Source organism: Rhinolophus ferrumequinum, chromosome 11 (assembly GCF_004115265.2).
Source record: "Rhinolophus ferrumequinum isolate MPI-CBG mRhiFer1 chromosome 11, mRhiFer1_v1.p, whole genome shotgun sequence".
NCBI classification, from domain to species: domain Eukaryota; kingdom Metazoa; phylum Chordata; class Mammalia; order Chiroptera; family Rhinolophidae; genus Rhinolophus; species Rhinolophus ferrumequinum.
Genome location: NC_046294.1, coordinates 66,489,947 through 66,516,443, shown reverse-complemented (window position 1 = coordinate 66,516,443; position 26,497 = coordinate 66,489,947). Strand labels below are relative to the sequence as shown.

Genomic DNA, 26,497 nt, shown 5'->3' with positions numbered 1-26,497 from the left:
TGTTTTTGAGAAGAATTATAAACAGAAGTAGATAAAGGGTGTGTCACCATTTTCCCCCATTCAGGTTTTATCATGGATTCATCCTGAAAGTCAAGCCACAATCACTCGATGTAGCCAGCCCATGGTAGGAGTGAGTGGGAAGCGAAGCAAAGAAGATGAAAAATACCTTCAAGCTATCATGGACTCCAATGCCCAATCTCATAAAATTTTTATATTCGATGCCCGGCCAAGTGTGAATGCTGTTGCCAATAAGGTGAGGTTGTCTTTCCGTCACTAAGATAACAGTTTCGTGAATCAGCAGTTTGGCAGAAGCCACACTCTATAGTAGAAAAAGTTCAGTTTTTCCAGTGATAAAGATGTAGATTCTCATCCTGGCTCTCCTGCTTGCTGGTATGACTTTGAGTTAGTTATTTAATCTTTTTAGACCTTAATTTGCTCACTTGTAAAACGGGAATAATAATAGCTAACAGGGCTGTTTTAAGGGGAAAAAATCATCTAATAAAAAGAATGCATAACTCTATGATTACATAATGAGTAGGTGTTCAGCAGTTATTAGTTTCTCCCCTCTCCAAACTTGACGACTGGGTTTCTGACTAACAAGTCGGCGCAGCACTGCTGGAGGAAGGAAGCCTGAAGCCGTGTTCTCAGTGACCAGTGCTGCCCTCTTCTGGCAGCCTGCCAGCTGTACAAGGTATTCAGACTGAAGACTAGCAGTTAGCTGGAGCAGTCGTCCTCATTTCTGCTATAGAAAAAATACTTGTGTTGTGGAAATAGAAATTTTGGTCCAGTTGACAAAATCTACCGTAGAAGAAGGAGAGAGAAGAGATACAACTTAGCTTTTAAAAATTAACTGTTTTTTTTTTTTACTCCCAATAAACCATGTATATATATTATAGAAGAATTAGCTAATGCAGAGAAGCCAAAAAGAAGAAAATATTATAAAAACACTCTTAGTCTTGTAACTAAGACAGAAACATCATTAAACTTTGGTTATACTCCCATACCTATGTGTATATGTATGCACATGTATTTGAAACAGATGGGATAATTATAACTTTTAAAAAAAAGGGACACTGTGTCTTTCTATGCCAATAAAAATTCATCTATAACATTATTTTAATGGTAGAGTAATAACTAATAACACCAACTGTTTTTGGATATTTAGTGTATTTCTGGGTTTCTTGCTTTTATTAAAAATGCTGGGGATGATCCTCCTTTTAATTAAATTGTGGAGCATGTACTTGATTATTTCCATCCTGTTTAACATTTTGAGGATATTGTGAGTTCCAGTTCTTCTCCATTAAACTGTAAATATCCCTTCTTAACGGGGCAATGAGATAATGTGGATGTGAGGCCTGTAGCCCAGGTACGGGCATATATTTTTCCAGTAATTACTTGTTCCCCTCCCTAAATTTTATACCATGAATTAACAGGAATGAGATTGATGATATTTTCTAGGATGAGAGAAGAATATAAGGCAGAAAATGGGCAAAATGTTATATTCTTCATCTTTTAAAAATCATTTTCGCATATATTTCATTATGGAAATCCCTTCTTTTAAAAAGTCCAAAATATTTTATTTGTTGGGAATTTTTTTGTTACAAAATATGTAGTAGACAATATAAAAAGCTAGGAAGGCATAGAAAAAGTAAAGAAAGTAAGAATCAATCATAATCATTAATATTTTGATATATTTTCCTCCACTATTTCTTCTGTGCATTTAAATATTGGTTATTTTGTTTCATTGTTTTTCCTCTTGACATCATAAGAATTATTTCTTTTCCTGAATTAGTCTTGAAAAATAGTACTCATCGTATAGCTCTATCATTATTCATTTAATCATTCTTCTGATATTGGGCATTTAAATATTTAGTACTTTAAATATGACTGAAATAAATAATTTTTTGACATCTTCAATTATTTCCTTAAGATAGTTTCCTAGATATACAATTACTATATCAAAAATTTAAATATGCATATTTTAAAAATTTTATTGCATATTGCGAATAGTCTTCAGAAAGCTTAATTCATTTTACAGCCTGATGTCTTTTCTCCCATTTTTTGAGATATAATTGACATTTAATATTGTATAAGTTTAAGGTATACAACATAATGATTTGATATACGTATGTATAGAAATGATTACCACAATAAGTCTCTTTAACATCCATCACCTCACGTAGTTCCCAATTTTTTTTTTTCCTTGTGATGAGAACTTTTAAGGTCCACTGTCTTAGCAACTTTCAAATATACAATAAAGTGTTATTTACTCTATTCACCATGCTGTACATTTGATCTCCAGAACTTATTCATCTTATAACTGGAAGTTTGTACCTTTTCACTATCTTTGCCCAATTCCCCCATTTACCCCCCTTTTTTAAATTTGCAGAGTATATATACTTGTTGCAACAAATATTTTTTACCTGCATAGTGAGAACATTTTTGTAGCTTAACTCATGTGAATATGACAGCTGCACTTGCAACCATGACCCATGTCAAGAATGAACACTTTGCCAGCCACTAAGTCTTCTGTGTGTGCCCCACCCCAAGCACATCCACTTTCTACTGAAAGTAACCAGTATCCTAACTTTTATCGTAATCATCTTGCATTGCTTTATACTTTCATTACTGAAGCATACATCCTTAGATGCTGTAGTTTGGTCTTGCCTTTTTAAATACCGTGTTTGATATGTCTCTTCAGTCTCTCTTAATCTGTAGTCTTCCTCTTGCCTAGCTCTTTCTTTTATGTATGTTTTATCTGTAGGTTATCCCATAGTCCAGATTTTGCTGATTAAACTATGCTGTGGTTCAACTTTCTTCTGTCCTCTGTTTTCTTCACATGAATTCAGAGATTTATTGAGATTCAGGTTCAGTATTTTAGCAAGGCTATAGGGATGTATCAGGAGGCAAATAATTTCTGGCTGATTCTCCTTTTTGGGATATTAGCAGCTGTTGATACTTAGTGCCTAAATACATGAATTCACTGGGAGTGCAAAATGGTGGTATTCTAATCTCATGATTTTGTTTTCAGCTATTAGCTGAAACACTGCAAAGAAACACTTTCTATTATCTATCGGTTAACCAGCAGTTCAGTTCATATTAATACAAGCTAGAATAAATTCTTGATTCTTCTTATTTACCAGGTTTTTCAATAGTGAATTTACTTCTATCATCCCACGAAGGTGACTAATTTTTCTAAGTGTCATTATGAATACATTATTTAAACTTAGTCATCATTTTTTAATCCACTGCAGAAAACATTTTTTCAGAGTTATAATTTTCCTTCTTGGGGAGGCTTTGCAAGTTATATCCTGAGTTCTTTTGACATAACCACAGTAATCTTTGCTGTTGGGTATGACAGGATATACTTGTCAGGAAATCTTGTACATTTCCTGTCCTAGACTTGAAATAGCCATTTCTCCAAAAAGTTCTGGTTTGTGTTAGGAAATGGTATTTCAAACCATAATCTGAGTGCTAAGGATACTTAATTGCCTCTGGGTTGGTCCTGCTTCTAGGTCTTTTCAGGGGATAGAGCTAGGAAATATTTATATATTTTTAAAGGTACAGTACCTCGTGGTTCATAATGGTGCTTTCAATTTAAATTCAGTGCTGAAGTGTTTAACAACTTGATCTAAATTACACGTATATCTCCTTTCTTCCACACCAGGAATCCTGGTTCTGAGGACACAGGATGGTAACATTAGTATGTTCCATAATGACTCGTGCTACCCCAGTCTCAGAATAACAATACTGCCAGCACCAGTACAGTTCCTGAAAAGTTAATTGTTTTTGCATTTCCCCCTCCATTCTCCCCATTTTAAAAATACATTTATTATATTTACATTATATATTTACATTATATATATTTAAATTATTATATTATCATTAGAGCACATAGTCATATAATACCCTTTACATATCTCTTTTGTACACATACTCTCCCTTTTACCTCTGACTTCTACAACTAGCTATATGTTTCATACTTATGAGGTCGGACAATTAAGTTTGCGAATTCATCCTGGAAAAAATGCTATAATACATACCTCATTGCTGAATATCACTATGGTCACCTTCCAAGTACTCCCCTTGAGAAGCTATGCACTGATGCCTTTTTCTGGACTGGCCATCAGAGCTGTCATCGTATTACCCTTGATGTCCTGAATGTCATCCAAATGTCTTCCTTTCAATATTTCCTTCATCTTCGGGTAAAGAAAGAAGTCATTGGGGGCCAGATCAGGTGAGTAGGGTGGGTGTTCCAATACAGTGATTTATTTACTGGCTAAAAACTCCTGCACAGACAGTGCTGTGTGAGCTGGTGCATTGTTGTGATGCAAGAGCCATGAACTGTTGGCGAAAATTTCAGGTTGTCTAACTTTTTCACGCAGCCTTTTTAATACTTTCAAACAGTAAAGTTGGTTAACTGTTTGTCAGTTGGTACAAATTCATAATGAAGAATCCCTCTGGTATCAGAAAAGGATAGCAACATCATTGCAGCAAGTTCGCAAACTTAATTGTTCGACCCTGTTTATGGATGTCTTTTTAGGCACTTTTTTGGGATCTAAGGTTCTCTTGTAAATATTTCAGTAAGGGCTCATGAGAACAACATTCATGAGTATTTGCAGCTGGTAGCAACTTATGTTCTTTATATTTGAAAATCAGTTTTGCTGGACATAAAACCCTTGGCTTACATTTGATTTTCTTGAGTATCTTAAATATGTTGCTTATTTTCTTTTGGCATAAAATTTAAAAGTCCGATGATAAACTAGATTTATTTTCCTTCAAAGTAACTCTTTTTACTTGGATGTCCAAAGGATTTTTTTTTCCTTTTTCTTTGAAGTCGTTATTTTGCCAGAATATATGTCTTTATGTTGTGTATTCTGGGTCTGTATTCCCAGGTATGCATGTGTTATTTCAACTTATAATTTCCTTTTTTTTTTTTAATTTCATGAACATTTTCTTTAATAATGGTTCTTAGTAGTTGTCCTGTTTCTCCAGAAGTAATCTTTGTTAACAGGTACCCACTGAAACACTGTTAATTTTGTACCTGTGCCAGTCTTGAATCCAAACTATTTCTCAGATTATCAGTGTCAGAAAGGAAGCTTGGATTTCTGTTCTTGGGTAATTTGTTGTTGGTTGTAAGTTGGTGAGTTTCGTTGTTTTCAAAGATGTGTATCATGTGATCACTTACTTTTATATAACTGCAGTTGACTGTTCAATATTTTTCTAATTTTCCCAGTAGTGCTCCGAGAAGCATGATTTTATACCGACGGTAGGTAGAAGACATAATAATATTTTATTCATAAGATAAAGATTTTAGTATATGTGCTGCCGAAGCAAGCACCATAAAATAAAGATTAATCCAGAAATATTAAGTTCTCCTTTCCAGCCACAGCTTATTTTGAATACCAAATAATTCTCATTCTGTTCATTAGATGCAAATTTGTCTTTGAGGATAGTTGACAGTAATATATGATAGTATTTTGTGCTTTTATATTCTTTTTATTTAAAAATAATTGTATGGTTAAAAGCAAGTCATTATGATTGCAAAGTATTTTGTAAATATTAACATTAAACCGAGGTGAGGAGGAAGGGAGATGAAGCAGCATGGGCTAGTGGTAAACTGGACAGATGTAGTTATGCACGTGGGTCTTAGCAGTCTGGTGATTTCAGCCTTCGGTAACAAGTTGTTTGGATAGGACTTGAATAAGGGTAGGGAAATGTAGTGCTTTAAATGTGTAAGTACCTTCATGCGAATATATGTTACTACATACATCTAACTTTTTTAACAGCTGCGTAAGCAGGTTGGTGTGAGAGTATATGTTCCTGTTTTATAAAGAAACATGTGGTAGAGAGTGGTGGTTTTAAGTTGCCCCGAGCCATCCACATTTTCCCATGAATTATCTTGTTCGTCAGTAATATGTATCATCTTTCATGCTATTGGATAGTTTATGGCACTTTTTCATGGATGTCCACATACAGTGGATGTGCATTCATTTATGATTTCCTGTGATTTGTGCTTTTTTTCAGGCAAAGGGTGGAGGTTATGAAAGTGAAGATGCCTATCAAAATGCAGAACTAGTTTTTTTAGATATCCACAATATTCATGTTATGAGAGAGTCATTACGAAAACTTAAGGAGATTGTGTACCCCAACATTGAGGAGGCCCACTGGTTGTCTAACTTGGAATCTACTCACTGGCTAGAACATATTAAGGTGGGTATGTGTTGCTATTACCTTATACTATTACTTGTATAGAACATCAAACAAGAACTTTCTCTGCCCCTTTGTCTATATTGGCTCTTACAATGGAAATCAAGCTGAAGGTAGTTTTCTGAACAGGGAAACATTGTTTGATAACTGCTTTGATAATTAGGACTACTTCTAAGTTTTGTGGCTTGACTGAATTAGTTTCCTATATTGTGCATTTGGTTCTGTTGTACTCCTTTCTTTCCTTCTCTTTCCCATCCTGTCTGAATTCTATCCATCCTATAGGTCCCAGTTCATATTTCATTCATTCCATGAATTCTTACCAGATTGCATCCATTTCCATTTTTCTCTGAAGTTTTCACTTTTTCCATTTAATTATGTACTACCTTGCATCTCATTTGATTACTTTTGTGTGTCAACCAACGTATATTGCTAATTCATGGAAATGAGGACTGCATAAATTATAAATCATATTTCTTTTTTGTCCCCTCAGGAGTTAGGGCAGCACTATCTGTGTGAATAATAGACACCCAATAAATATTTGTTGCATGACTGGTGAAGTAAAAACCATTCTAGTCAGGGAAAAGTTGAGTGAAAGATACTATTTGAATGCTAAATGATTTGGAGACTACCATGTGAACACTAATTTGCCTAACTTTTTTTTTTTTTTTTTTTTTCCTAACATGTTTGAAGCACCAAATGTTATTTCAGTTAATATAGTTACACATATTTTCAGACCTGGTCTGAATTTCAGTAACATAGCTTACCAAAATATAGACTTCTATAACCTAATATATATTATTACGAAATAAAGGGAAATGAGATTTTTCATGTTAAAAGAAGCAGACTTGTACTCACATTAAAATCTCTAAAATTCAAGAGAAGACCAAATTGACCTAATGAGAATTATATACTGTTTTTATTATTGTTTCTTTTCTAGAAGCTTACAAATTTAAACGTAGTGAAGTGTAAACAGTCCTCAGAGAGCATGTTCATGTGGCCTTTTTATTACATGATGTGTAAATAGGACAACCATAAAATTTGATTTGGAGTGAACATAAATTGTAGCATTCACTTCTGTAAATTCCAGGTCATTTCACTAGCAGGTACAGCATTCGCTCCAAAAAGCTGGCGGTAACAAAAACAAGTTTACTTAAAGGTACAGGAGATATGGTTGTGTCTGGACTGCCTTCTGCTCTAGTCCTCAGACTGCAAAGTCAGTACCCACTGACTTTCTTCCGATCTCTGCTCAAATGGGACTTTCTCAGAGGGGCCTTCCCCAACCACTGCATACAAGGTAACAGTTCTCCCAGCACCCCCTACACCTTGTGGTGCTTGTTCCCTTACTGCCCTCTGACATGGTACGGGTGTCCTTATTTATCTGTACCTGGCTGGCTTTGCGAGCCAGAATGTAAACTTCATTAAGCTACCACTTTGTTCTGTTCACTGCTCTGTCTCCATCACCTAGAGCAGTGCCTGCCACATAGTGAGGGACTCCACCAATGTGTATTTTATAAATGAACGAATTAAAATGAGCACTTCAGATAACTCTTTCTAGTCAGTCTTAGCTTTCCAACTGTTCTAATCCTTTGGGTCAGTGATTTGTAAATCTGGATATGTGTTTGAACTAGGGTGGAAGTTATTTAAAATAGTGAGTTAGGATTAGTGGAGAATTGGATCCAGGCACTTTAGGAAAAAAAAATGCTCACAGAGGACTCTGAGGCATAATCAAGATAGAGATTGTTTCAGAGCACTGCATTTCCAGAATATGCTTGTAGTAAATTATGAGCAAAAGTTAGTCATGAGATTCTCTAATCTAGCCAGTAAATCTATATTCCTTCATTCTGATCTATGTTTGTGGAATCATACTGTTCTTTAAGTGTGATCTGGTCACTGCAGAGAAGAGGGCTATATTGTCCATTTTAAAGGATATCATAGTTTTATTTTCTTTTTTGGTTACATCTAATTCTGTCTAGTTTTAACTCAACATCAACTTCAGAAAAGGTAAATTATTTTTGCAAAAAGTCTGCATATTTCAAAAAACCCTGAAATTATCTTAGATACCAGTTAAATTGGCATGGTAGTATATTGATCTGATGAGAATTTTTCATTCATATTGATACAGAAAAGTAGCTCACTCCACGTTTTATGCTGTGCTTTCTGAATGCTATGTGATGTATATAAAAATAATAGAATAAATGCTGCAGAGGCTATAGAATATTTTAAAGGAGATCAATTTTATTGTTTTCATACATATTCTAATTGGGTTAAGCAGGCATTTTTAAAATAACAGATAAGACTTCAGTTGGGACATTATTTTTATTTAAATGGATGATGTTGGAATACAGATTCTTAGAATCAGATCATTTTAGAACTTAATCCTTTTTATATCTTACTCATATTGTTCATTTGTTTAGAACCCAAAGGCACTTTTCATTGAGATATTTCATGGTGCAGCTTAATAAGAGTTTGCATGTATGAGGTTTTTCTAGTTTTAGAAGCAAAACTTACATCCTTTCTACCATTTAAAAAATTATTTTTAGGAAGGGACCGATGTTTTTTCTCTACATGTTATTGAGACGGTCATCCCTAATAAACCCTATGAGTAGATTTTGAAGAAGGAAGCATTTCATTTTTTAAAACTTTCATTAAAACAAAATCTGGTTTGTAGCTTATTCTCGCAGGGGCTCTCAGGATTGCTGACAGAGTGGAGTCGGGAAAGACATCTGTGGTGGTGCATTGCAGTGACGGCTGGGACCGCACCGCTCAGCTCACTTCCCTCGCCATGCTCATGCTGGATGGGTACTACCGGACCATCCAAGGATTTGAAGTCCTGGTGGAAAAAGAATGGCTGAGCTTCGGACATCGATTTCAGCTTGTGAGTAAAGACCTTGATTTGATGTAGCCCATGCATCTCACGTGAGGCGTGTGAAGGTAATGCCTTGTATTTACTAGGTGTTCACCTAAAATTGATCATTTATTCTAGACGAGTACACTTCTCAAAAGAACTTTTTTGTTGGTTTTGCAAAGCATTAGGATATCCTTTCACGGCTCTGCAGTCTGGAGCCGGGGCTATTTGTCAGGCATCTAACCCTGTCTCTTCTGAGATTTCTACCAGGAAACATCAGATACCATTCCATGATTTCCACGGGTTTCTCCACCCACAAGTGACAGTTGAGATTAGCATGACTGATTCTGGAATTACAAGGCTGCTAGCTTTCCCTGTAGACTTAAAAAAAGACGAGAATGGCTTAATTATTATTCTCAATTTAAAGAAGCCCTACAAAGTAGCATTTCTCATACAGGATCAAGATCTTTAAAAAACAAACAAACAACAAAAAAACCAGACTGGGGCCAGCAGAAATAACAGAAAAAATTAAAATTTAACCGAGAGTTGGGAATAAAACTTTTCTGTTATCCTTTAGTACTAACACTGTAATGACCATATATGTGGAAAGTGTTACAGTTAATTTTATGGAAATGACAAGTTGTTGTGCCCTCTGTGTGTTTCAGAATGTATGTTGATGTTGGTTTGAAGGACATCAGAGTCCAGGCATTCATTGCTGAATGTCTTCTATGGTGTCCCCAGAATGATGATTTAATTTCTTCATTAACACCTCCAGCAATAAACAGCAAATTTATTCCTGAGCTATCTCACTTCAGAAAGTCTACCTACTAGAAACTTCTTCCTTATAGTAAACTAAAATTTGCTTCCCATTTTCCTATTTCCCCTTTGGAGACAGGAAGAACAAATGTTATCCGTATAAGATAGCCCTTCAAATACTTGAAAGCAGCGGTTGGCCCAGGTCATTCATAATCTTCAGTTTTTCTGGCTAATCATCCATTTTCTTCAGTCTTTTCTCACCCGAATCTCCCAGAGCATCCCAGTTGTCCTCTGGACTTTGGTCATGGCTTGTCTGAGTGGGTACACAAATCTAGTCATAATTCTTAAAATAGAGGAATGGGGTTGTTATGTCCCTTTTAAAGAAAACCACTCTTTCACATTTGCTTTTTTGTTACATCATACTTTGGATTCGTGTAGCCTTTAATTAAAGAAACATTCAAGTAGCTTTTAGCTGTGTTTCTGCTAAACTACATTGGAATCAGAAAACTTGGTTTTCATGTATTGCCCATCTGTGTTAGTTGTAATCATAGAGTTAGAATGAAGAGGGGGAATATTTTCCCAGGAAGGCGGGGCAGGGTGAGCAAATGTCTAGATGGGATTGGGTGGGAAGAATAGAGTTGAGAGAGGGACAGGTTTAGAGAATGCTGGAGCAGGGAGTTAGAGTGCACGAGGCTTTGAAGCTGCCGAGAGCATGGTTCGTGGCAGCATTTTCCTAGATTAGCCAAAAGGCTTTCTGAAAGATGTTTGCCCAGATGCTGCCTCTAGTTTAACCTTTAGTATCCAATAGTTACCAGGGTATGTGAGTAGTATTTATAAATAACTTGAAAGAAACCGACATTTAAAGGTAGTCTGCTCTTTTGAACTTGAACTGTTAAATAAAATTGGGCATCTGGAATATCTAGTCAGATGACTCACATTTTTCAATTCACTATAAAATGCATTTATCATGAAAAGACATTACAAAAACCCAAAAAAACTTACTTCAAAGAAGAAAGTTTTAGTCAGCCAAAGCTGCACGTGTTCATATGAATGTGACCAAAATCATAAACATTTCAGGCTGTTTTAAAGTTGCTATGGATTCCTAAATTGCTAATTCTGGTTATCTACTCCATTTTTGAAACCCCTAGTTGTTATATGAAAGCAGAATTTGACAATTAAAGGACATCTGGTAAAGAAGGTATGCTCACATGGTTAATATTGGGTAACGATTCTCAAACTTTTTGATTTCAAGACCTCTTTACATTCTTGACAATTATTGATGACCCCAAAGAACTTTGTTTATGTGGTGTATATCTGTTAATATTTACTATATTAGAAATTAAACTTAAAAATTTTTAAATATTTATTTATTAAAAAATAACAAATCTATGTCTTAGTCTGTTTGGGCTGCTATAATACTACCACAGACTGGGTGGCTTATAAACAACAGGAATTTATTTCTTACAGTTTTGAAGGTTGGAAGTCCTGATCAGGGAGCTAGCATAGGCAGGTTCTGGCGAAGGCTCTTCTGGGTTGACTGTTAACTTCTCACTGTGTCCTCCTCAGTGGAAGGGGGCCAGGGAGCTCTGCGGGGTTATTCTTTTGATAAGCGCACTAACCCCATTCATGGGTGGAACCCCCATGACGTTGGTAGCTCCCATAGACTCATCTTTCTCATGCCATCACGTTAGGAGTTCAACATAGGAATTTTGAGGGGACACAAACATTCAGACCATAGGACTATTATAAACATAAGTAACATTTTTAAGAAAAACAACCATATTTTCCAAAACAAAACAAAAGGTTTCATGAGAAGACTGGCATTGTTTTACATTTTGGGGACAAAGTTCTTTTTTGCCAGCTTAATAGAAGATAGCTGAATTTCATATCACTTCTGCATTCAATCTGTTGCAGTATGTACTGTTGGTTGAAGTATATGAGGAAAATTTGACCACATACAGATATATAGTTGAAAAGCAAAGAATATTTTAATAGCGTTTTCAGGGAACTTTGATATTATGCCAAAACTTGACAAATGGTAGTTGCTTAGAGGTTAAATGTAATGTGGAATTCAAAACTAAATCAGTGAGTTTTTTGTTTGTTCCATTAAATTACATTGGTTTCTCTTGCACTTTGAATAGATCTCTTATCTATACATGATTTTGTAACATCATGTGTTGGTTATTTGGAAAATACTGGCTTTTACTGAGTTATACACCTCTTCCAACATTAATGCATTTCATTATATAATATCTTAAAACCACATTTGTTAATATCACCACTGATTTTTATCAAAAAAGTCTTTAAATATTATCAAGCTTATATGGAAGATAAGTTTTCCAAAAATCTAATTTTTACTCCAAAGCTTGAACTTTATCATTGGCAACAAATACTATCCATTGTTTTCCTTGAAGTGACACAATCACTGTGTTCATTTTCAAAAAAATTGCCTGCAAGATATTCAGTCTTAATAATCATAGTTTACATATCAATTATTCTTTTAAGACAAAATGATGTTCCACGAAAGTGACTTTTCCTACCATCCTACTTAAGTTTACAGACGCACGTGTTGTGTGTTTCCCATTTTGTTATACAGAATATTAAAAAATTTACTCAAGGGGAGAGATTTAATAAAGTTAGTCATTTTAATTGCTTCCTCAAGGAAATTGGCTTGAAAGAGATTGGCTTTTTTCCCCTTTCTTTTACTTAACTGCGAGTATGTGGCCAGACAGAATATAAATACTAATGCAGTTTGAGTCCAATGCCTTGAGCTTGGTTCCTCCCAAGGTACCAAAAATTTTATCCTTCATCACTTTTGCACCATTAGTGCAAACAACAATGCATTGAAAAAGGCAAAATATTATATTATTAGGAAAATAGTTTTGACCTCGGAGCTCCCTGCCTAGTGTATGGACCACACTTTTTTAGAATCACTGCTTCAGGATACATGGAGTAGGGGTCTGTTCGGTCATCTGGGGTGAAGGTCCTCAGAGGAGAACAAAACTAAGAAAGTGGTTGAGTGCATGCTTGGAGGGCCGAAGTGAAGCTTTTTTTAAAAAAAGGTCTACAAAGGTTTGTGCTAATATGATTGTTCTTGATAAGGACAGATTGGAGCTAAGATACAGCGGGGGTCCCCTTCAGGCACTGGCCGAGGTGTTCAAGGAGAAAGATACTTCCTGAGGCACAAGTAACTTAATATTCAGGGGAAAGTGCGTTCTCCAGGAGACAGATCGGGGCTCTCGACGCTTCACCGCTCCTCTCTTCCGTTATCAACCTTCTAGGATCTGGGTGTCATTTATTAAACAAAGTTGTAGTTCCTATTACAAGCACCTCACGTTAAAAAGTAATCTTGGTGGTTTGTGCATCAAAATGTTATTAGAAAATTCATAGGTAGGGTTATGGGTGATTGCTATTTTCTTTGCTGTTTTAAAAAAATTTTCTGAAGTTTTAAACATTTTGAGCAACTATTACTTTTATTGGAAGATAAAATTATTTCCATTAAAAAATGAAAACTCTGACAAAGTTCATCTATTATTTAACTCTCTTTGCTTCAGAGACTTGGCCATGGAGATAAGAACCATGCAGATGCAGACAGATCACCTGTTTTTCTTCAGTTTGTCGACTGTGTCTGGCAAATGACAAGACAGGTAACTTATGTGTGGATCTATTCTTCAATCTCCTTTAAGCTGTTCTGCCAGAGTTGGGTCACTGATTATTCTACATTTCATATAAAATGGAAATTCTTATAAGGTTTCTAAGTAATAGAACTATTGCCTAATTATCACCTTATGAATTAAATTAAGAAATATTATTTGGAGGTAATGTGAAACACTTTACAATTTGATTCCGTAAGATTTCAACAAGTGGCCCTGATAATACCTCGAAAGGTTTCCTCCTTTGTTGTGGCCAGGTATTTAAATAATGGCTGTATATTTACCCAGAAGCTCATCTATATATTGCTAAAGAGGTAAAGAAATGAAGAAATAGGCTAGGTTACTCAAGCAAAATAAAATCCCAATTTAAATAATTTTAATGGAAAAATGGGTTTAGATGAAATTATGGCAAGGTAGGTATATGATAGGTTCCGTTATTTTTTTACTTCTTACCAACTTTCTAACAAACTGGTATAAAATATTAGTGTAAATCAGGGGTGTCCAAATTTTTTTCAACGTTTTTTACCAAGGGCCATGTGCGGTAAAAACAGCTGGGCCACTTACTCGAGGTGAAGTACGTATTGCCTCACCTGGTTTATTTAAGTAAACTAAATATATTTTTGGAATTTGCTGCAGGCCAATTAACAGTGGATTGCAGACCGCAGTTGGCCCGTGGGCCGCAGTTTTGACACCCCTGGTGTAAATGGATTTAGTCTTTTGGAAAGATACCAGAGAATGAAAAACACCTGGCTTATTATGGATCACTTCATTAATTAGGCAAGGGATTGGCATCTTAAAAATACTTAACTCAAGAAAAATCATCTTAAAACTCAAAAGTTGGATACAACTCATTGGTATGTCAGTTAATTATTTATCCAAGGGTTTATGAGACCTCAAATGACTAAGAGCTTGGTTTGTTTTTACACAGACTGCCACAAGAACATGAGGTAGGGCAATTGCTGGCTCTGCTTCACTTTGGGATCACATTTTAGCTTCAAGAAAATACTATTTAATTCATTAACAGAAAACAAATGGTGATCCTCAGGTGAAATACCTCAATTATACTGTACAATGAATAATTTGTTTTTCCCCCATAAGTATTCAGTTTGGGTGGATTAATTTGAAACCTGCTGGGTTAAATGAAGTATTGTAGAAGATATGGCTGCAGGATGAGGTGGCTGGTGTTTTCACACGCATACTTCAAATATGTATACAGTTCAGTTTTATGCTGGCCATTAGGCCCTTGGTGTGTCGTGAGAGGGGAGACGTTATATTCTCATTTTCATCATGTTTGTTACTACTTGTAGTAGGGTTCAATTTTTCCTTTGGAATTGTCTTTGAGGCAGTGTATCAGCTATGCCAGTCCTTACCAAGGCCTTTTTTGGGTATTTGACCCAAACCAATAGGACACACTTTTGACCATTACCATATTCGATTTTTAAATAACATTTCACTGTTGGCAGAAATCCAGTATGCCACAGCAAAGACCTAGAAAGTAGTTTGAAACCATGACCCCACGGATGGCTACGTGCAATGCTTTCCATCGGGAACACCTGGAAGGGGCAACATGTGTGACTGTATTAGTTCTGGTATGTTTGTTAGGAAGCGAATCACATTTACCAGTTGTTTACATAGCAGAGTATATGACAAATACACTTCTCCCTTAGTAATTGTGTTAACTTTTTATATGCTATATATCTAAAAGCAGTTTAACTCCAGTTATGAGCTTAAGTTACTGAATAATAGAAAATCAGTTTAATCTTGTGTTTCTCAGATAGAACTTTAAATATATTACAGTGATGTCTTTTAGACATCTAGTTATGTTTTTCTGTATATTTTCTTCCTGAACATAGATTAGTCACAGTGTTTATTGGCAATCATCAGTTTTATAAATAATTGAATGTTTGTGCAGAGACTTAAATAGCACATTTGTCAAAATGGGACCAATTATGTTGCTATTTGCTAGACTCCCCTCTCCTCCTACCTTCGCCCTCATCCCCATCCTCTCACTCCTGGGATCTGGATCAGTCGACGAAGGGTCTTTCAGAGTTTAAACATGTGAGGAGAACAGAATATTCCTCCAGTGCCTAAGATTTTAAAAGCAATTCCGGCGGTTAATGCTCTGCTATTATAGTTTTGTTGTGGGGACATGCCCGCTGATTAAACTCTCTTCTTATAACTGAGCTGTTTTGCCAAGAAGATGAAAAACTAATCACAGGCTCAGGTCCTTTGGGTTGCTGTGTAAGGAGTCAGTGCATTCATTCTGGCTAATAAATAAGGCTGTTCAGGGTACATGACAACATAGAAGATGGGACTGACTCTGTAAAGTAATACATGGGATTTAACAGAGTTTCTTACAGTTGATTGGCGTTTTATTGGCAGGTGCTCAATCACCTGCTTCATGCAGCTTCACAGCCACAAATTATTCAAGGCATGGTAGTTACCCTTCATTGTTTGAGAAATTTGCCGCATTACTTTGCTTAGGGCTTCCTAAATTTTAGGAAATGTCAAGGTAAAGTTGTTTTCAGCCCCATCCCTTTTGCAGGTCATGCTGTTTTCCTTCACTATTGGGTAGGGATCATTGGAAGCAATATTTCTTTCCCAAATCTGCAATCCAGATATTCATGGAATTCCTTTTTACAGCTGTATAATTGGTACAACCTTACATAGAAGCTTTGGAATTTTAAAATATTACATTGACAGGATGTTTAATCCTTTGCCTTCCTGGGATCTGTAATTCGTCCTTGAAAAGTTCCCCACAAATTGCATTGATTGTTTGTGTAACATGAAGACACCCTGAAGGCATCCTCTTGGTTAAGGAGAAGGTGGATTTTATTTTTTGTTAGAAAGAGGCTGCCCAAGTACTGATTGCAAGATACTCTAGATTAACTGATGTTCCTTGAAGAGATAAGCAAGTGGGCTTTTAAATGATATGCACGTCTGCCCGGGGTATTTATTTTTGTGCACTGATGGTATTTTCTGGAGACATTGATGCTGGGTTTTTGTGTGTATATAATTCCTAAAAACAGTGTTTAAAAAAAAAATTTAAAGAAAAGTCTCACTATGTTGCTTATGTTCATTTTTGCCAAGAAGGGCTAGAGTTGCCAAAATTGCCCAGGTCAAAAAACCCATCAGCCTGCAAGTTCAGGGCTAGCAGAGACAGGGAGACAGAAACATCAGGTCCGACCATTCCAAGTCTTGCTCGTAAGAAAGGGAGGTTTTGGAAGAAATTGTCTCAGAAAAGTGGTAAAGTGATTTTTCAACAGAAACCAAGCGGATGATGCCATAATGGCTTAGAAATACGTAGTTTTGAATATTGTTTAGCCTAATTTTAAGAAGTGTTATAAAGGACCCGCCTATATACAGGGATGAGTGTGGTTGAAAAGTCTTGTAATTTTGAATTTGTGCTGTTCGATTTGCAGTTTCCTACAGCATTTGAATTCAATGAATATTTTCTCGTTACCATTTTGGACCACCTATACAGCTGTTTATTCGGAACATTCCTCTGTAACAGTGAACAGCAGAGAGGAAAAGAGGTAAAATATGCCCCCCCTGCCCCTCCGCCCAGTCTACTCCCAATACGTACTTTCCCTACTAGAGTGCATTTTGTGATGGATTTCAACAGTTGTTCTTTTGCATAATTTATTTGGCCATATTTTATTTGATACGCTGTAATATGATTGCTTCCTTCCATGTCTGAACCTGATTTATTTTAAACTACCTCTGGCACAAGGCTGAAGATGCCAGCTAGCTGTCAGGTGAGCTTATGGGTGGGAAGTAGTATCTGCTGAAGGGAACTTAAGTGTGTCTGAGGGGCAAGGGGACCTGTTACGCCTTGCAGGATGGAAAGCCTTCAAAGCAGGTGCAGAAAAATGTAACTAGTAAAAAATACGCATCTGAGTGAATTGACAGCTTAAATCCCAAAATATATTCTGCCTACATGACCCATTTTTTTAATTGTAAAATACTATAAAACATTCAAACACTGAAAAAATACTATGTAGAAAGTTAAAGTTTGTTACCCCAACTTGGAGAGATATCACTATTAAGCGGTTGGTATTTACAAGAAACCGTGTAAGGATTGCATTCATTCAAATTTTACTTCTGTTATCCTCAAAATGCTTTCTTATGTGTGAAGTTATTAATCACCTTGATTGGTGTCTCCCTCTGCATCCGCTTTCATTCTGAAAAATGTGGCTACACAATAGTTTATCCATGCTTTCCTATAGAGCATAGTGGCAGTGCTTGATGTGGAGCCAGGCTGCCTGGGTTCAAACTTTGATCTGATCTGTCACTTACTGTGTGACCCTGGGCAAGTTAATTTCTGCTTCTGTAAAACAGGGATAATAGCACTTACTGTTGTGAGGATTTGGTAAACCATACAAACACTACAATAACTGCCATGCAGTAAGTGCTTCCTAGACTGGAAGTTCCTTGAAGGCAGATAGTAAATTTCTTCATTCACCGTTATATCCTCAGTGTCTAGCACACATTATTTCCACGCATAGTAGGCACTCAAGAATAACTGAAAATTAGATAATTAAGAGTAGCTAAGTTCCAAAGATACTTTCATTTTTTTGAGTGCCTGGAATGGGATTTACTATATCTTGATTTAAACAGTTTTTTTTAACCAATGTGTAATTTGCATTCCTTAAAGCTGACTCTTTTAAAGTATGCAATTTAGTGATTTTTGATATATCTACAAGTTGTACAACCATCACCACTATTTTCAGAAAATCGAAAAGAAATCCTGTATCTGTTAGTAGTTACTCCCCATTCTCTCCTGCCAGCCCCTGGCAAACACTGTTCTGTCTCTACGGATTTGCCTCTTTTGGACGTTTCATATAAATGCACTCATTCAAGATGTGGCCTTAGTGTCCGCTTCTTTCCCTTGGCATAATGCTTTCAAGGTTCAATTTGTGACATGAATTAATACTGCATTCCTTTTTATGGGTGAATATTCCCATTGTCTAGATAACTTATTTTACGTCCCTGTCAGTCAGTTAGTGGACTGTTGGGTTGTTTGTACTTTTTGGCAATTGAACATCTGCTTTGAACATCTGTGTATAGATTTTTGTGGGCATGTTTTCAGTTCTCTTGGGTATACACCTAAGAGTGGAATTGCTGGTATGGTAACACTAGGCTTAACTTTTTGAGGAACTGTACTGTTTTCCAGTATCCTCTGATTTTAATGTAAGTGGGGCTTCACTGAAGTGTCAGTTGTCTCTCTCTAAAGAGACTTTAGTGATCACAATATATCTCTTTACAACTTTCTTCTAAAGTATAAATAGCTTATGTGATGGAGACTCAACCTATTTTTCCTTCTTACAGAATCTTCCTAAAAGGACTGTGTCACTGTGGTCTTACATCAATAGCCAGCTGGAAGAATTCACTAATCCTCTCTATGGGAGCTACTGCAATCACGTCCTTTATCCAGTAGCCAGCATGCGCCACCTAGAGCTCTGGGTGGGATATTACATAAGGTGGAATCCACGGATGAAACCACAGGTATATGCTGGACAATACATGGTGGGAGTTTTCATCCATGCCACTGTATAAAATATCTTTGCCCCCTTTAAAGCAACTAGAAAAATTATCTGCGTATTTAATTATTTTTTATTTTTCCTGTTAATAGTTATAATTGTGTAGTAGAAAAAGTATAACACATGGGGCAAGGGTGTGGGAGGGCGGGGGGAACCTGGCGATAATCAGTATACTTGGTTCTTATGCTGACTTTGCTTGGATGGCTTTGCACAATCACTTGTTTTGTCTTTTCTTCCCTCCTTTGTAAAATGAGGGTGTTGGACTGGGTAACTTCTAGAGGTCTCATGTTAATAGGTTGGACAAAATAGCTTTAGGAAAGTTTAAAACCTAACAAAATTCTAGTACATTTTGAAATAAGGAATATTTACTACTTAGAACTGTTTAACTGACTGAAAATCTACAACTAAATGATAGGAAATCTTGGCCTTTACATTGTCTTGTTACTTAAATATTTGTTGTATTTGGAAAAGTACCAGTTGCAGGATGTCCTGTGGAAATACTTGGGGGCACGAGGAAAGCCAGTGAAAGACCAGTGGTGTCACTAGAGTCCTTGAAATTAATTTTCACTGATGTGCTACAAAGGTGGGTTTGGCCCCATGGCTGAATAAAAAACACACTTGGCGACATTTAGGTAAAGAACTACTGTGTTTCCCTGAAAACAAGACCTAACCAGAAAATGAGCCATAGCATGATTTTTCAGTATGACATCCCCTGAACGTAAGCCCTAATGCCATCTTTTGGAGCAGAAATTATATATATATATAGACCCGGTCTTTTTTTCAGGGAAACACGGAGTATACCAGAATGATTTGACTTTGGGTTTATTTAGGATTGCCTATTGGAATAATTTTATGGTGTTTTGCTGTTGTAGGAGCCCATTCACAGCAGATACAAAGAACTTCTTGCTAAACGAGCAGAGCTTCAGAAAAAAGTAGAGGAACTACAGAGAGAGATTTCCAACCGGTCAACCTCATCCTCAGAGAGAGCCAGTTCTCCTGCACAGTGTGTCACTCCTGTCCAAACTGTTGTATGAAAGGACTGTTAGATGGGGCCATCGTCGCCATGAACTCTTGATTACAATGGCAGCTTAACAGAAAGTCTTCTGATTTTACAACCCATCTGTGAGAGATATTCAGTTGCTTATTTATTTTAAGTCTCTCTAGGATGAGTGCAGAACTCTAGCAGTACAGGTGGCTTAAGTGAAATAACCCCATATGTAATTACATGACTATAACATGTCACCCAAAGAATATTAAAATGCTGCAATCCTGGATCCATAGTGGGAGTAAGTTTCTAGTTTCAAAAGCAAAATGCTGTCTCAGAAATTTTGGTGTCTGGTAAAATCAAAATACAAACCACTTCAAAAATGTACCTCTTGATGGAAGAGAGCTCATTGCAGAGGGTGCGTCAGTTGTCAAACCAACACTGAATTCTGTGGCATTATACGTATGTGGCCTCAGTGTCATGACAGATGAAGAATCATTTGATACTCCTTTTCCCATCATGGGTGTTTCTTTTTTTTGATTTACTTTTATTACAACACCTACATTCTTCATATATGGTAAGGCAAAGTCTTGAGTATATTATGATGTAGTAGTTGAAATTTACTGCTGTTATTTATGTACGTATTTAAGATGTATTATTAGATACCTGTACAAAATCACACCTGATAGATGTGCTTGTGGGGAGGATAGAGGAGAAAGGAGTAGCTGCCCAGGATTTCAGAGACTTCCACCTCCTTCAGATTAATTTCCATTTTCCCAATTACTAGAAACATGAAACATTTTAAAAACTCATCTACCTTACTTTAGATTTGTTGGTGTGTCTGAACACAAGTTAATTGGTAAGTTTTGAGGCAATATTTTAAACAGTTTACTAGGACTGCCTTTTTTTCTGAAGTCTGTGTAAACTGCTTATGGTAAGCACTATGCTCCGATTTTACATGAAATATTTTACTACTGCTCTCCTTTGCAAATTCTGTTAATTCCACTGAATAATTTACCAAAGAACTTACTGCATGTAAAAACGTATTCCACTCTCGTTGCCAGTAAAGGAAACGCTGCCTCACCGTTTGCCTGCTGCAGTAAGAATTCAGTGCTGGTATAAACACAGTCCCCGGTGTCTGTTTTATTGTACACAAGAGCCATATGTTATGTACTGTAACAAAGGAGTTTCTTGCCCCTTGGGCCTTTAATTAAAATTTCCACTGACTTTGAAACTTTGTCCTTATCCTATTTGCTTTAAGTTTCTTTTGCAGAAATGTTACTTGGAATTTTATTAAGGAAATAGGTGTCTGCTAGCATCTACTCCAACATGAAATGTTCAGCTTGACCTTATTTTCCCTCGAATACACAAATCCAACAATACTCAAAAATACAGTATTTTTTCATTAATTTACTTAAAGTCTGAACCTTAGTCCTGCTTCTCTTGGTACCAAAATGATTTGGTAATTGTGTGAAATTTGTTGTTAAGAATTTAGAACGGTATTTAAGTAGCCAGTCTACCAATATTAAAGCCAATATTTTATAAATCCATTTTCTGCTGTCCATTCTACCATTTTTCTTATTTAGCCTTTATCATCTTGGTCTGATGCCACTCAAAAGAATGTAGGTGACTGAGAAGATAAATAATTTAAAATTTCCATTCTGAACGCCTTCACATCTATTTTAAATTCCATTCAAAAGCCAGAGCAATCTAAGCACAAATCTATCACATCTCTTTTTAAAACTTTCCAGTAGCTTCTTTTCACCTCTGCAGAAGTCCCCAAAGTGGAGACATTTAAGATAATTCATTGGTGGCGATGTCAGCATCTGGGCGCCATGAGTTATTCCTTTTCTCTCAGCCCTGACTTAACTAATTGGACATCCATAACCAAACAAAAGTGCCTCTGCATTGCGCACCATGACCCCCAAAAGATCATCAGTGCATCCAAAAGTGGGTGAATTTGACCCAGGAGGCTGCTACAGAGACAAGCAAGTTGCAGTGGTGGCGACGATGTAGCAAACTAGCAAACTTGCTGGCAGAGGAAATGCAAAGTGAGAGGGGTTCAAGTCCACCGAGCTGCGTGCACTGTAGCTGGAGGGTCCCACTGCTCTACAGCAACAGATTTCCGAGACCTCTGTGACTAGAGGGAGGGAAAGGACAGGCAAGAGAAGGCAGACAGAGAACTGAAGGAACATGTTTCCTCCTGTCTGCCCCAGGATTCCAGCAAAAAGTCTGCCGCTGGGCCTCTAGGACTTGGCCACTGGAGGAGCCCCCTACTGGGCTGTGAGCACACACCCCCTCCCACTCTCCTGCCAGCCTTTTTATTAAAGACGCTTTTTTTTTTTTTTTTTAAGGAGGGCACAGCTCACAATGGCCCATGTGGGGATCCAGCCAGCAAACTTGGTGTTATTAACACTAAGCTCTAACCAACTGAGCTAACTGGCCACGTCCTAAAGCCACTTTTTAATGCACCCATTCCCAACTTCAGCAGCGAGTCAGCTCCAGTAAGAGACACCAAAAACTTATGCGATAGCTCCACCTTCTGGAAAACAAAATACTTTTAATTGCCAATGTGTTGAAATTTAGAATCAAAGTAAAAAAAGCCTTCCCTAAATAGAAAAGGTGTTCACTACCTCAAAGGTGGCAGCAGAAGCACGTTAAAAATCATGGCAATATGGTATCACAAAGAAAAGAATTCTCCAGCAACTACACCCAAAGAGAATATTGTGGTCCAACTGATAAAGAATTCAAAATAGCTCTTACGATGAAATTCAGCAAGTTACAAGAAAACTCAGACAATTCAACGAACTCAGTAATGAAATTAAAGAACAGGAGTACTTTACAAAAAGACTGAAATTCTAAAGAAAACCAAACAAAAACCTGGAGGTGATGAGCTCAATAAATGAGATGAATGCATTAGAAAGCATTGCAAATAGAACAGAACAGAATAAGGGAGCTGGAGAATAAGAATTTAGAAATTATTAGGGTGAAAAAGGACACAGAACTGAAAATTTTAAAAAGTGAAACCCTACAAGAATCATCAGACTCCATTAAAAAAGCCAATATAAGATTATGGGTATACCAGAAAGAAATAAAGCAGCAGAGTAGTAAAGAATAACTGAGGACTCCCCAAACCTGGGGAAGGAACTGGACATAAAGTCCAAGAAGCTAATGGAACAGTTGATTATCTCAATGCATAAAGACCTTTCCCAAGACATAATGAAATTGTCAAAAGTCAATGATAAAGAATTTTAAAGGCAGCAAGGAATAAAAGACAGTAACCTACAAAGGGACTTCCATTAGGCTATCAGCAGATTTCTCAGCAGAAACTACAGACTCGGAGAGTGGAATGACATATTCAAAGTATTAAAAGATATAAATTGCTAGCGTCAAGAATATTCTCTGGCAAAATTATCCTTCAGATATGGAGGAGAAAAAAAGGTCTTCCCAAAGAGTGCGAGCGTTCACCACCATTAAACGTGACTTATAAGAAATGCTGAAAGGTCTTCAAGCTGAAATGCAAAGACAGAAGTACACAAAACTCTTACTAAGCTGACAGAATGTGAAAATTATAACTATTTTAGAATAGTATGCTAAACAATTATGGCATAAAGGTAAAGAGCATTAAACATAACTACACTACTATTTGCTAACAAATTCACAGACTCAAGTTAATTTGTGACATCAAAAATATAAAAAGGGAAGAAGAGGATTAAAGCTTTATAGGTAAATTAAGATAGATTGCTATCAGCATAAAATGGACTATTTTACGTATGAAATATTTTATGTAAACCTTATGGTAAGCACAAAGCAAAACTCTAGAGCAGAGACATGAGTCATGAAAAGCCACCAATTTACAAAAGTTAACTAAAACTGAAGGAAAAAGCAACAATGGAGAGACAAAATAATCAGAAGGCAAAATCTGAAATGGCAGTAGTAAGTCCTTATATATTAATAATCACCCTAAATGTAAATGGAATTCACCAACCAAAAGGCACAGAGGGGATGGATGGATAAAAAAAAACAAGACCCAAATATATGCTGCCTACAGGAGACTCATTTCAGGTATAAAGGCTAAAAGTAAAGGAGTAGATGGTATTTCAAGCAAGTGGAAAGAAAAAAAAAAGCAGGCATAGCTATACTTCGATCAGTCAAAATAGACTTCAAGCCAAAAATGGTGAAACAGGCAAAGAAAATTATATAATGATAAAAGGGTCAATACATCAAGACAAAATAATCATACAAATATACACTCAACACCTGAGCACCACACATATTAAGCAAATATTAACGTATTAAAGGAGAAATAGACAAACAGACGATAATAGTAGGGGACTCCAGTACCCCCTATCACCAATGGAAAGATCAGACAGACAGGAAATCTACAAGAAAATACTATAAGGAATTAAAACATACTTTAGAACAACATTCCACCCAACAGCAGCATATAGTTTTCTCAAGTGCACACGGGACCATTCTCCAGGAGATCATACGCTAGGACACAAAATAAATCAGCAAATGTAAGAAGACTGAAATCATACCAACCACAATGGTAAGAAACTAGAAATCAAAAAGGAAAGTGAGATCTACAAATACATCGAAACTAAACAACATACTTCTACACAACCAATGGGTCAAAGAAATAAAAAAGAAAATAAAAAATTACCTCAAAATGGAAATACAAACACATCAAATCCTGTGAATGAGGGAGGTAAAAGCAGGTATAGTAATAAACACATACTAAGAAATTAGATCTCATAAATAAACCTAACAACTACAAAAAGAACAAAGTAAGTTCAAAGTTAGCAGAAGGAAGGAAATAAAGATCGGAGTGGAAATAAATGAAATAGAGACCAGAAACGTAAAGGAAAGGATCAATGAAAGTAGAAGGGTTCATTGAAAAGATAAATAAAATTGACAAACCTTTAGCTAGACTAAGAAGATTCAAAATTAGAAATGAAAAAAGGAGACATTACAACTGATACTACAGAAATATGTAGGATCATAAGATAGTACTATCAATTACAGGCCAACAAATCACATAACCTAGGAAAAATGGAGACATTTCTAGGAACACAAAACCTACCAAGACTGAATCAGGGATAGAAAATCTGAATAGACCAATAACAAGTAAATAGGTTGAATCGGTAATCAAACAATTCCCAATACAGAAAACTCAAAAGATTCTGCACAGCAAAAGAAACAACAAAACAAAAAGCCTACAGAATGGGAGAAAATTTTTGCAAACCATGTATTGGAAAAGCAGTTAACAAACAGAATACAACTTAACAAAAAAACCCAAACAATCTGATTTTTAAAAGGGCAGAAGAATTTAAAAGACATTTTCCCAAAAAAGAGAGCCAGGTGTATGTTTTATAACTTTATAAATATCTATGAATTTTGGTTGTACAGATGTGCTTTTTCCTTTATGATCAGGGATATAACATTTGGAGACTTGTACACAGTTAAGTTGAAGCTCCTTAAGAGTCTCCTGTGACTTGTCTGCTTCCCTTTTTTTTCTTACGTGCATACCTCAACTTCCATCTACCAGTACTGCTCAGCTAGTCACAATTCTCCTCTGTACACTGCAGACTCCTGCCTCTTTGCTTTGTTCATTTCACCTTGTTCACCGGAGCACTGCTCTCTAGTGTTTAGACATCATTTCCTCCAGAAGGTTTTCCTGTTCCATCAGTACCTTCTCTGCCATGCCCCGGCTTCCTGTGCTCCCGTAACAGTGCACATGCTATTGCCACTGTGCTCACCATATTGAAATGATGTCCGGTATCTACCACCTGCCTGTGAGCACTCCTTTCTTCCTCAGCTTGGTGTTCATGTTGGCGTTTTACATGTAGAACATCCTTGTACTGGAAATGCACTGCGATAAAGCTGCCATACGACGGAATTGGATGGATGACAAGATAATCCTCGGCTGTAAGCGCTCCGATAAGGGAAGCAGTGTTCTCTCGTTTTCAGTTCTCACCTGAGGGTATCAAAAGCTGGAGTGGATATTTCAGTTTGACGCCTGAGGAGAGGGGTAGCTTTTACCAACATTAAACCACTCTTCTAATTAGGACTTGGAGCCACTACAATGCAAGTGAGGTTTACAAAATTTAATGACCTGAAATTCAAACACAGAGATAACGAAAGTTTTAATAGTTGAAAAGGTGGTTGAGACACCAAGAAACATTTTACATGTCACAAAGCAGTGAGTGAGTCCTTGGATCTATAGCCTCACTGCCATGAATTTGATGAAGATACAAACCCGCTCATGAGAAAATTGTACATGCAAGCAAAAGTTTATATACAATTGCAGGAGATTCACAAATACCCCCAAATCTAAAGCCCCTGAAATAAGAACTCTGTAGGAAAATCATTCAGTAAGAGGCCTAATAAGCTTAGTGCCCAGATAGCCACTACAATTCATGCTGGTTATCTAGATAAAATCCTAGAACTCTTTCAATCCCAGGGAGGCATAAAAAGGAATCTTTAGTATGTGGCTGATGAG

The 26,497-nt window shown here is 36.5% G+C and overlaps 1 protein-coding gene across 4 annotated transcripts in view; it reads left to right on the top strand.

Annotated features, from left to right (window-relative positions):
* MTMR2 (myotubularin related protein 2) overlaps window positions 1–21,229 on the top strand; it is a 94,999-nt gene extending 73,770 nt beyond the window's left edge. For 2 of the 4 annotated variants that reach the window (XM_033121243.1, XM_033121245.1), the window contains 7 exons: window positions 65–253; window positions 6,028–6,213; window positions 8,879–9,085; window positions 13,366–13,458; window positions 16,887–17,000; window positions 18,796–18,972; window positions 19,880–20,579. In XM_033121243.1, coding sequence (XP_032977134.1) covers window positions 65–253; window positions 6,028–6,213; window positions 8,879–9,085; window positions 13,366–13,458; window positions 16,887–17,000; window positions 18,796–18,972; window positions 19,880–20,041 — 1,128 coding nt within the window. In that variant the 3' untranslated portion in view covers window positions 20,042–20,579. Of the gene's footprint in view, window positions 1–64; window positions 254–6,027; window positions 6,214–8,878; window positions 9,086–13,365; window positions 13,459–16,886; window positions 17,001–18,795; window positions 18,973–19,879 lie in introns of all 4 variants that reach the window. The other 2 variants (XM_033121242.1, XM_033121241.1) reach the window with 2 other exon arrangements.
* The last annotated feature ends 5,268 nt before the right edge of the window (window positions 21,230–26,497 follow it).